Here is a 13,112-nt window from a genome sequence, read left to right as displayed (position 1 = left end):
CAAGAACACTCAGTGGGGATGGAGCTGTCTGGTGATAGGATGGTACAAAGAGGAATACATAAGCGGGGGATATAATAATAAAATCAGTTGAAATGTGAAAGTGAAACTGTCACATAACTTAAGTGGCTTCTATAAGATTGGATTAAATCTGGTAGGGGTGAACTGATCTATCAGGTTGACCGTCCAATGCCAGTCTAGAGCAAGATCAGGATATTAATTATGGATATCTTTAGTTCCTAGTAGCTCCTTACTAGATCTTGTGTAGAAGAACGTATTCCCACACTGACCTCTATGGGTTGAAATATATACATGTGTGTAATGTGTGGCCAAACTTGTGATCACAGCTAGGTGTGGTCAGTTATGGCCTGTTGTATTACTCAGAAGAGATCCAGTGATGATAACAGAATTTGAAATACAATGTGTCACTTTGGCAAACTCCCACTCAAGCTGGTGTGTCTTCTGGTTTTTGGGTTAGGACTCTTTCACAATCATAAGGTGGAGACACTTTACATTTTTCACACTGTGAGCTTATCCGACCTTTGTATTGATTTAAGTATAGTAATGTTACAGCTTCTGTGGATAGCTGCTTTGCTTTAAAGTTTTGTTCATTGGTGACCCTTCAGCCTGTGCCATTTTTGCTGAGACAGGCCTCCCCTAAGCTGGTACACCAAACATTATGAATAGCTGATGTAACGCTGATTTCTCCCCAGAGCTCCGTATCCCTGCTCCTGGTTGTGGAGTCGATCCGGAGGCTCCCCTCTGCTCCTCTTTGTGTTTACTCACTTTTTAATGAGCTACACAAACAACCACCACGTAAATGAGGTTTTGAGTATCACATGTTTCATATCAAGGACACAGCTAATTGAGGCCAACTTAAGCTGTGTGTGGGGGCCAATTTGTAATGTTTGTGTGGACTGTAATCACAGGAGTCCCTGTGTGAACACAAACACCACCTACAAATACTGCAAACCTGCTATAGAGTGGACCAGGCACGTCCTACTAATATCATCACTTAAGTGATGATGGCTAATTAAAATACAGTTCCTTCCATCTAACAGGGGCATTTCGTAGATTAGCTCCCATAGCGATGCTAGGGAACACGTCCTCATACCTACAGTATGTGTTCCTTTGGGACAAACATTGAAAGCATAGTTGGTGAAGTGGTTACCGTTTGATTCAGTTTAGGTATGAAAAGAGATATGGGTTTGGGTTAAAATAATGGGTATGTTTCTGCTGCGTGGGTTACATTACCTTTGTAATCTGTGTTACAGATGTAACTTCAACAGTGTCAGCGTTGTCTTTTAGTTTCACTGAGGTCTCCAATTCTTGGGTGACCCATCCATTGGGGAATACCATTTGAGTTTAGATCATTTATAAGTTGGAGTGAGGTTCGTCACTCTGGTCACCAGAAACCAAACATTTTCTTAAATATGATAAAAAATTATAATTAATTAAATTAAGAAGAGAAAGAAAATCAGATCATATTATTTTTCCTCCCTTGCCTTTCAGGGCTTCCGTACCTTATTATAGAAGCAGATGAAACGGCAGATGAGCGTCTTTCATAGCCCAGATTCTTCTGAGCCCCATGAGGGAGTAAATGTGTCCATAGTTTGGATGAACCTGCTGAAAGGCCACTTGTGTTTGCACTGAAGCATTGCCATATGCTGTCAGTGTCCATCGCCAGCCTGGAGCACAGGCTGTGGTCAGGGGCCTGAAACCTTATCTGGGGTCCATTCACACGCAGCATGACCCCCCCTGACAGGGCCGTGTGTGTGTTTTGGACTGTGTCCTTGTAAAAACCTGCCCAGACAGTTTGTAAAGTGAGGACATCCCTGGCACATCGATTGTTGGTGACTTCTGCAGCAGTAGCAGGGTTCCAGGTGGTCTTCGGGGACATTGGCAGCCAGTGGTACTCACTCACAGAATAAACTGACTTATCTTATCCATGTTTGCAGCAAGGCTCAAGGGATGGAGATGTGGTTCCACTGGCCACACAGAAAAAGCTGAACAACTATGAGACATATTGCGGTGAAATTTGTGGTGAATATTTTGCATGGGCAAGGCAACAATGTTGCACCTTTATAGCTGTTTTGTATAGAATTTACAAAAATGCAATGGGGTGACAAATCTGTTTAACCTTCTGTCAGCAGAGGAGATGGCTGAGTTGATGTCTGTGTAATTGGGGAACCGGAAATATTGTACAGGGCCATGACCTCTTTAGGACATTACATCTGTGCGACCCACCAGCTGTTAGCAGCTAACAAAGAAGAAGAAGAAGAAGAAGTAAATTCCCTTCCAGAACAGGACATCATCAACTACCTTATAATGGACAGTAAAGAGGCATTATTATTCTTTAGAAAGACGTATAGCAGCCCAAAATGTGTCACTCTAGATGCAGATGCTGTTGTGTCTCACGCCAGGTCCGACACGTCTCTGTTGCTGTTGGAGCGCTGGCCTGAATTATTTGATCAAACTGAAATTTAAAGTCAGCATAATGACTGGCCTTCTAAACGGGACTTTAGTGATGCCACCATGACGTCTGCTTTGAATGAAATGTCCTGACAACTATTGGATAGATTGTGGTGCAAACATTCATCTCCAGGCAACGGGCAAACAGGAAGTCGGAGAAAGCAGCAGACTGTAAAGTTTCTTTGTAAAATCTAAAGTAATGGCTGCATGTTCACATTGCCCATGTGTGTTGTTGGACTGCGATTACTTCTTTTACTGAGCTCTATCATATCTCTACTTTAGCCTATATTTGGTCATGAAATAGGAAAATGCCCAAACTAATGTATTGATATCGTTTTTTTTCATATATCAAACCCTCCCATTTGATAATTAATTGATAGCCAAGTTGTTGCTGATCATTTTCTGCTGATCCACTGCAACAATTAATTGACTAATATCAGCTTTGATGTGTGTGTGTGTGTGTCAGGACACATTTTCTATCTGTTTGCTGATGTGCTTTTGAAAAAGGCAGACGTGCCAATCAGCAACACAGAGGTGCACACAGCCACAGTGCATCACTGCATCATTGCAGAGGTTTGTAGGTGATTCCAAACCACAAGGCTGCCAAAACTCATTCACGCCAACACATGGTGTTGTTTGTATGGAAACACTTCAAACCTATGATAATAACAACATCCTATTAAAGTGTTTAAACTTGCAGCATATTTGTATTTGTGTCACTTCAGTGAAAACGAAGATGAGGCACCTGCAGTGGAGTCAAACCTGTCTAAAGCTCAAGAAGGGTGCAGGAGTGGAAAGAAGCATTTGACTGAACGGAACAATAGTTTGTGACTGAGCGCAGCTATTGCTAGCTAATGTGTGCTGATGTGTGTGTTTATTTTCTGGGAAGTGTGTGTTGCTGTGAAGTAACAGCTGCTGGGATAATGATGTGTGAGCAGAGAAGCAATGTGACAATGGAGATGGAAGAATGTTGCCGGTCCCGCATCAGACGGTTTGCCTCTCCCTAGTGTGCTGTTCCCCCCCGCGCCTCGCCACAGCACAGGGACGGGTGGGCTGATGCACGAGTGTGTGTGTGTGTGTGTGTATGTGTGTGTTTATCTGTCCAAGCCTGAGAACAGGCTGAAATAAACATCAGGGTTTAAAACACCAGCAGCAGAAATAACGACTTTGTTGGTGTGTGTTCTTAATGACATGGCTGTTTTCATATAGAGTACTTTAATGCAGAGCTCATTACCGTCCACTTTGTGTTAGGAAATGATCTGAGACGACGGCAGGTGGTGTTTGCACAGAAACACACACACAGATAAACACACATGCCATGCTGAATACATGAAAAGGCCAACATTTTCTATTTGAACCTTTTTTTCCCTTTTTCACAAAATAAGCCATTTCTTAAATTGGAAAATAAAAACAGGAAACAGCTGTAATGAAAGCGTCCGTGTAAATGTAACTAAGAAATAAAATAGCTGATGACAGTGGAAGTCTGGCCACAGTGTGCCATCAAAGGAAGCGTCAAAGTGCAATCTAGCCCTTTTTATGAAGCAATTCTGCCACAGCGTCGTAACTAAGCTCTGCTGTATGCCACATTTGCCGTTTTTCATTGGACCAAGCAATGCTAGCATAAAGTTGCCCCATTGTGTGTTTTCACACAGACGGAACAACTTCGCCCTACTATTCATCCTCCGTGGGTTTTACATAGAAGACAAGGCATGACAGAGGCGTAATGATCTGCCTTGAACTGGCAGTATTAAAGGGGCTTTTGACTCAACTTTATCTCTGTGTTTCTGTGACGTGCCACTGCACCTCTGAGATGTCCCTTAATTAGAAATGAAGGCACTCCTCCTGAGTTATAAATAAAGCAAAAGCTTTCATGTTTTTTGTGCAATTTAAGATTTTACTCTTTACTAGTTCTCATTAGAAATATTTCAACATTACTATTACAGTAAATAACTGTAACAGTACTTTTAGAGACAAGTAAAAGTAACTTGAGTAAGCTGAGAGGAAGTGATGCAGTGATGCAGTGATGCAGTGCTCACTCCACAAAGCCTCTCCCTTAGATGCTGGCAGTGGAGCACTTCCATTTAAAGGCCAGGTTAACCCCACTCTCGCCCTCTCGCCCAATGACAGTTGGGATAGGCTCCACCCCCCACCCCACTCACGACCCTGAACAGGATAAGTGATATAGATAATGGATGGATGGATATGGACAGAATGTACAGGTAATTTTACCTTGTTTTAAGAAGACTTATTTTACCCGTGCTGTGCTAGAAACTTGACAACAACAAATAATATGTTCAGCACCAGTGAGTCAAAACTTGTTGAGGAGAAGTTTTCTTCCCCTGAGGAGCTCATACTTCCTGCACTATTTTGAATATTTTCTCGTAGGATACCTTCCATCACACAATCTGCTGCACGTTAAAGGAGGCGGAGAAGCTGTTAAGCTACAAACCGCCTTCAAAATCCAAATCAACTTCAAAAGAGCAGTGGGCTGTTTCCCTCCGGGACTGAGACTATTTTAGTCCTTCTCTTTTCCTTCCTTCCTCCTGTTTCCAGCCCACCTCGTCCCTGTATATTCTGTGCAAGATAGTGATGTATAATTCACCTGTGACCTTCCTCCCTGGGCTACCTGGACTGGATAGCAGGTCGACAGATGAAGGTGACTGAAGGTGTATGTGGCAGTGTGTGTGTGTGTGTGTGTGTGTGTGTGTGTGTGTGTGTGTATAAAGCCATAGGTCAGGGCTTTGAAGTAGCGCCCTCTCCTGCAGACAGACTCGTGGGGTTTTGAGGGGGAAGGTCAGGGCTGGTTGTCTTCCTCTCCATCATCATGTTGCTCCTTAATAACCTGCACAAGGTGATCCAAATGTCAAAGCACATGGAAACCACCAACAAATCTACTCTCTAAACGGCTTCTTACTATCAAAGAGGGATTTGATCACATCTTTTTTGCCTCTGAAACAACTGTTCATGTTTATGGCTTCTGCATTTTGTTTGTAAAGCTGAAGGAGGATGGGGGAGAAACAGCTGATTGCTGATGCTCCTGTTGTTTGAACTAAGTTAGCTTGGTCATGTTTATTACCCTCTCCTTTATGATTTAGTTATATTCTACACAAATTGGTGAATTGTAATTGTTTTGTTACTTTTCTATATAATAAATTCACCAACCCTGCTGAACATCACGTTTGAATTTATGGACATTTGTCCATGTGAAAAATAAATGGAGAGGCTGGCGATATCTGTGCTTGTTTAATGCCTCCACACGGCTACAGTCGTGGGTGGAGGCCTCTGCGTTTGCTGTCTGTCTTGGTATTGCACTCTCAGGAGTGCATGCTGGGAATTTCTTGAAATTTGGCACAAACGTCCACTTTGACTAGAGGATGAACTGATTGGATTTTTGTGGTCCAAGTTTGATCCTTTAAAAGACGTGAGAATTCATACAATAATTATAACATAATTTCTGTCAAATAGTATACAGTAACGGGGCACTGGTTAAGCTCAGTCAGTAGAGCAGGTGCCCCATATTCAGAGGCCACAGTCTTCAATGTAGCAGCCGCAGTTTTGACTCCTGCCATTTGTCCGGTCTCTCTTCAGCTGTCCTTTAAATAAAGGCAAAATGGTCCCAAATATATTTAAATAATATATAATTACCATTACTTGATGACATTTTAAACCTTTAAGGTCAAAGGTCATTATAAATACATAAAATACATTTATGAAATATAAAATACATTTCTGTCTATTAGACCTTTTCTTGTGTACATATATCTGAGGAACGCCTGCAGGAAGTTGGAATTTGTGTGACTCAGTGATGAACAGTCCTTGTTCTGAAAAAGACAATTGTCCTACTAACCTGTTTACATGGTGATGTTCCACTTATATTCCCATACATACTGTGTTTAACCCCAGCCACACATGCTGTCATCTAGTGCTTATTGGTGTGCTTACAACACAGAGTTGACCATAGACAGTGAAGCGGCTGTGTGTTGCACACTAAGACACATTTTGATGATTTAGGCTGAAAACATGTCTAAAAAATCCTTAAAAACCTGAATAATATTCCAACATCCTACAGTCTTTATCAGAAAATGCTACATTTGTAAGGCTTAAATCAGAATAGAATGATTAAATACTTTCCTTGTTGCCCCAACATGTGTGTTCTGCTTACTGTCCCTGACACTCTTTACATAATGGTTTCATGGTTATTCTGTTAGACTTGTTTATTGATTATACGTCTGTAGTACCCTGTAAATTAGAATGCACTGTCTCTGAGAAATAAACTCAATAATAAAGACCCATATCATATTTGTTATATTTGATATAGTGTGAAATTGGTAAGCGATATATTGTATTACCTGACAAAGCAGTTTGTGCTCAATAAAATGCTGTAATTCAAATTAAATTGTGGATTTGGAGAATCTGACAAGGCTAGTGTCAAAAAACTCACTCATGTCATTGTCATGTCAAGAGGAGGGTCATAAAGCCAGGGCAGATGATGTGCATCCACCTATTTAGATGTAAGATAATACTTTATTGATCCCCAGGGGGGGAATTCGGGATGTGCAACCAACGCTAGTTTACTTGCGTCATTGTGTTAGTCTGATTATTTTCTTGGCAATGTTAACAGGCATTTTGGGAAATGTAGGAGGCTAAGTGGTGTGCAGACAAACAGTTTGTGTTACTTCCTCCAGACTCTGCAGAAATGCTTTGTTCCATTCTACTCTACTACACCTCCGCACCCCTCTCACAGACACACACACATGCACCACACAGACTCACTGGACGCCTGCAGTGGAAATGATAGGCTCTCAGTGATCATGCCTTGTATTCTGCGTTAGATCAGTGTGTGAAAATTACAGTGCTCGGCCGTGATGAATGCCAGCTGAAACTCCTTTCTCCTGTGGGTGTTCTAAGACAAGGAAATGTTAAAAACCCCCTCCCTCCTCTCATTTATCCTCCCCTCTGCCCTTCTTCCTCCCACACAGGGGACTAGCAGCAGGGCAGGAAGTCCTTTTTTACCAAGCTAAATGCTTTAATTAAGCCCTCAGACCACTTGGGAAGAGACAAAGAGATAATGCCAACAGGCTCATTAAAGCTTGCTGCATATGCTCTCTGCTCCACCATTAGCTGCCATGGGAGCACTGCCATCGGACACTTAACTCATCTGGGTTTGTGTCACCCCTCACATAAATGTATTCATGTTTGTGGTTCTTACAGAGCATTATAATAGTTTCAAATGACAGGAGCTAGCTGTAGTGTCACTATTGATTAACCATTATCGAATGATGTCCGATTCACTCGATAGAAACACAAGTCCTTTGGGTTCATCCAACGGATATTCACGTCACAGTTTCTCACTGAAGCCTCAAAGGTCTTCCATCATGATTTCCATTTGAAAAGGCAATCTCAGGCTCGTCGCGGTTGAACGTACAGAAGTCAGTCCAAAGACAGTCTGCCAGGAGGAGTTGGCACTTTGAATGTTGCAGCACTATTTCAAGCTTCCAAGATTTTAAATATTTTTTTCATCCAACAACATCTTTGTTGAGCAAACTTCAATAATTTACTTTACAAAGTTCTTAAACGTGAAGATATTTAGATACGTAAACAGTGAGCACTGTGTCTCACTTTATCTGTAACCTTTAAACTCTCCGGAGGTTAAACTTCTCACTTGCACTGCAGTGATTAACAAATGTACTCCTGGGTGTCTCAGTAAAGTGTTAGGGGTCTTCACAGCCTGGGACCCAGACAGGTTCAGGACCATTTATTCTGGTCATTTGCGTCTGGGTCGGTTGTTGTTCTATGATCAGATTTGTTGAGTCTACTCTCAGTAGACCCCAGTCCCGGGTGTGATGTCGACATGTGGACTGTTGCGTTACTGTAGCACTAAAATATGGCCCCTGACATATTCAGCTTCACAGGGCACCATTCTTGTTAATCAGTTGTCGAGCCTGTACAAAGCAGCGACGCCAGGGAGACTATGGGAGAGTGGGTTTATTATTTATGTTTATTATAGCAACAACTTTCCACGTAATTTTATGTGCCTGAGTCATGGGTGGAAATACCTGCCATCTTGGTTTTAGTGTTAGAGTTTTTGCTGCCTGAAAGACTTTTATCTGAGCAAAAAAGGAGAACAATAAGACTGGGCTCAAAACAACAGCTTTAACAGACCCATTCTTACTGTTTTACCACCTGGAACGTGCAGAGCAGGTGGACATTTTTAAGGGTTCCCCTGTTTGGAATGAAAAGCACATTTTTGCTTTCATTTAGAGTAAGATTAACAGCTTTTGGGGCAGCAGCTTGACTGTATGATATGGTAACCTCTCATCCTGTAGGAGATGCATTAGGAAGCTTGGGGTGAAATTTCTTCATTGTACCTGCAAGGCAAAGACACAAGAAAAACTAATCTTGGGGAAATGTGATGTGTCCATTTTTTTTTACACAAATATGAATTATCAGGATATTTGCTGTTTACTTTTCATATCCTGAAGTCTTAACTCGGTGATTAATCTAATGTGAAATTACCTGAACTCACACAGACCATGAAATCCTGAAATAAACAGACATGATCCACTTTGAATCATAGCAATAAGCTAAATTGACATTGTCATAAATATAGGGTGTACTTACCTAGGCTTAGTTTCTTATTTACACCTGGTGCTGCCCTGTGGCTAGCACTGACCGGTCGTGGTGGCCGACAGAAGAAGCTGTTGATGAAGCTGCCACAACTTTTTTTTTCTCTAGGCCTAGCTGGAGTTGTTGACTTCACAAACAAAGTGTATATTTAATACTTTTTGTCAGTGATTTCATATCGAAAAGAGCTCTTAAAGGTAGTGCAGGTAAGCTGAAGAAGAGCAAAACCTCGATGGTGTGCATGTGAGAGTGCGAGGTTGCCCATGAACCTGCCGTACCAGAATTAGACCATAACAAATCTTATATGAGAATAATCACGGTCATATATCAATGTACCCTTAATAAAGAGTTAGTCATTACAATGTTATTTGTTCTTTATCATTGTAAAAATATAGATGATATGAACACAAAGTTAATCCACGCTACAAGGCAAAAAAAAGCATTCGAGGACAAAATTATTATATTATAAATAAAACATATTTTTTGTCCATGTCTTTCATGGAAATTTGACGACAGACTCCAAACTGTGACTGATCTCCTGCTTTACTGTTGCAATTACACTTTAATCCACCAGTTGACGCTTTGTGTTCATCAGAAGTCTCATTCCCTCATATTCTTTTCTTATTCTCATCCTTACACTTGATCATAATGGGCTCCAATGATTCACTTCCATCTAATCGTGTATGCATCAAATGTACATGCTGTGTATGTTTTGTGTGTACGACCAGATGTCAGAGAGCCTCCTACAGTGAGTCTGGCTGCTCCTCCTCATTGCTCGTCTTTGTTTGCAGACGGCTGGTGAAGGTCGTTCAATGATAATGCTTTCTAACACACTGTTGTTGTGTTGCTCCCCTCAGGCCTGGCCAGGGCCAAGTCGGTCCCCAGCCATACCTACTCCAACGAGGTGGTGACCCTGTGGTACCGGCCTCCTGATGTCCTGCTGGGATCCACAGACTACTCTACCTGCCTGGACATGTGGTGGGTACTCCTAACCCCTGACCCTGAGAGTCTCCATATTCCCATCATGCACGCTTTGTGTAAATTATGCTTGATTTATTCAGGTAGTCCACTTTAGATCTGGATCAGTTTTTTTCTTTCCTAAGGTGAAAACAGTAAATAAACCATGCAGGAGACAAAAACCCATTAAAACCCACTTATCTACAGCTCATCTTGACCTGAGGGTGTGTTCTCTGTAGTGTGTTAGATTGTTCCCTGGATGAATCTCTGTTTGGTGTCTTAGTTTCTTCTGTTATTTCCTTCCTTTTTCACCCTTCACTTCTACTGACAGCGTGGCTCTGCAGAGACCAAATATCACACATTCATTGCATTAGACTTCCTACAGATACAGATGGAGCTGCTACACATATGGATGAAACAACATGCAAAGTGAGGGACATTTTGCTCGCAGTAATGACAACATAGACTTTGGGTCCTATCTCACACCTGGATGAAAGCTGCACACCGGGCAGCCGAAACTTTCACTGCCAGTTTCGCCCATGTTGGTTAAGTAGCAAACTTCTGTGTGCCCTGGGTCTCTTGATCTTCCTATGAGATGTGGTCAGGTGCATGGCGATCTTAGGCAGCAATATGTGATAATGCCATTGACCTAAAGAACTCAATACAACCCCTTTATACCATGTTTATGTGCAGATTACCGTGCTTTGTGCCATCACCTCATCTTGGCCATGTTCTCCTTCCTTGTTCACAAGATAATTATATTTCTAATGGTTTTACAAGTTGGCCTGATGGTTAGCTTGCACACACTGAATTAGCCAAAAACAGTAACAGTGATGAAACAGAAGGACTAATCAACATTAAGATTAATTGATTAATATGATATTAACTCTGATGAAAGGATGCTGAAATATACAGTTATATCTGATTCGTCCTCTGATTTTACATCACTTAGAAAGTTAAGATTACCAATACAGTTGACAAGAAATGCAGAAAATGCTTCAAAATGAGATGAAAAAATGAGCATGTCCCCAAAGGCTGAGGAATCTGTTTCCCCTTTAGACCAGACATTCACCAGTTAGTGTCCCAAAACCCTGAAGCTTCTTTCCAACAAAACTGCTGTTAGACTCTCAGTCGAGCCTTGATGACCCCTTCTGTCTGGACAGGCGGTCAGCAGGGACGTCCCATGGACCCCAGCTGCATTTTCCAACATCCAATTAAAGAGCAACTGGGGGCTTTAGTGTCTAAGAGGCGAGGGATAGTGTGTCTGCTTCAAGGGTATTTTCAGGTGGGCAAATCCACAGGGTGGTTTTCCATCCCTCTGAGAATCACCCTGCGACTCTCTCTGTCTCTTTCTCTCTCTATCTCAGACACACACACGCACGCTCAACCCTGGTCACTTAGGAAGCAGTCTTCCATGAAAAAGCATCTCTTGCAGGACCAAAAGGTCTAAAAGATCTGTCTTCCTGCCATTGGAAGCATCCATCACAGCAGCCTACAGGTTACAGGCTGCCATCTGTGAGGAGGGAGGATGTGATGGAAGACAGGCGAGGAACTGCTCTATTTTTACCCTCCTTAGCACATCACCGAGCAGCAGCTCTCACACACATATGTCAATCACTCAGCGGCGTGCACAGATAAATGTACAGGTTCAGTTACGAATGGCTGCACTTCAACACATCTCCAGCTTTAACATTAACTCTATAAAGTTCTTATTGTCAACAAATCCCATGAAAAGATCCAGGCCAATAATGTGTTGGTCTGCTTCTCACCATGTTCTGACTTCCCTGTCTTTGACTGTCAGCTTCATTTTTGGTTCCTATTGAAGAAGCCTAACAAATATATAGTTTCTTCCAATAAAGACTCAGTAATTTTATATTTGTGCATGGTGTGGCATTCTGTGCACAATTTAAAAAAATGGGAAAATAAACATGACACATTTAATCACTTAAAATCACTTAAATATCCCTATACACTACTTCTCATCGAGTTTATGAAAATTATTTGATCACAAATTATGGCCCACTGTAACACAGGCTGAGCACGTGTGTCGACTAAACTTGAAAATGCACAAAGGAGAGGTATGGAGAGAGCATGTGTTTGATTATCTACAAACAAGGGGATTTAAAAGACAGAAATTAACTTACATGTATGGCTTAATATATACTAATATACTACCTAATATACTTATATTATAGGGCTGGGTTTAAAAAATCGATTTTTCCGTTTCGAATTGATTCTCATTTGAATGATGCAATATCGAGTCATAAATCCCAAGATGGATCTGTAAAAATATGTGTAGAAACGTGTCTGATCACCCATGTTTCGGAGCGCTCCTGAATGTAGCACGACTCAGCGCATCCCTGCAAAACACAGCAGTGCGGAGACATCAGTTATTGCAGATGGACTCTTTTTATCGTGTGTGCGTCCATGAATGTGGAAGTTAGTTTTGCACTGATGTTTATGTTCCTCTCTTTTAGCGTCGGCTTTGTCCGCGAGTGTATTCTCGGCATGTTGTTAAACAGTATGCCTTTCCCCAGAACTCTTAGTCTCGTGTGGTTTTGTTCTTTGCGCTGTGAGACCTGGTGGCCAAATGTCACGCAACTTGAACCCCAGTTCGTTTAATCAAAACCATGAGCCAGATGTTCAGACTGAAAATCTGAAACTGGAAAAAACTATTTTACAGAATAACACTTTCATTCCTGTTTTTACATACTTAACCCTCATGGCGTGTCTGGATCTACATTATTTAGCCAGTAAAAAAAAAGTCCTTTTTTGTCTCTCCCATATACAGACCTGCTTTCCCCTTTCCTCTCTCTAGCACCTGCAAAGTATTCATTCAGATCATTGCAAACATTTTTGCCCTGTTGACCTTGAACAGACAGACACCGACATCAAATAAATAGCTCTGCATCCCAGTGTGTATGGCTGTGTTCGAAATGCCGTAATACATACTACATGCTATATACTGCATACTGCATCCGGCGGTAGTCTGTAGTATGGAGGAGCTTTTAAAATTAATTTTGCAGTATGCTACGCCAGGCGGAAGTAAACAATAATTCTTC

The 13,112-nt window shown here is 41.7% G+C and overlaps 1 protein-coding gene across 2 annotated transcripts in view; it reads left to right on the top strand.

Annotated features, from left to right (window-relative positions):
- cdk14 (cyclin dependent kinase 14) overlaps positions 1-13,112 on the top strand; it is a 192,602-nt gene that overhangs the window by 92,146 nt on the left and 87,344 nt on the right. For both annotated transcript variants that reach the window (XM_069655617.1, XM_069655618.1), the window contains one exon: positions 9,951-10,071. In XM_069655617.1, coding sequence (XP_069511718.1) covers positions 9,951-10,071 — 121 coding nt within the window. The remainder of the gene's footprint in view (positions 1-9,950; positions 10,072-13,112) is intronic.

The sequence above is a fragment of the Semicossyphus pulcher genome, unplaced genomic scaffold (assembly GCF_022749685.1).
Source record: "Semicossyphus pulcher isolate SPU_LCO1_2020_fin unplaced genomic scaffold, fSemPul1.0.p SCAF_9, whole genome shotgun sequence".
NCBI lineage: Eukaryota > Metazoa > Chordata > Actinopteri > Labriformes > Labridae > Semicossyphus > Semicossyphus pulcher.
The sequence above is the reverse complement of the archived record's forward strand: the minus strand, read 5'-3'. Positions and strand labels throughout refer to the sequence as shown.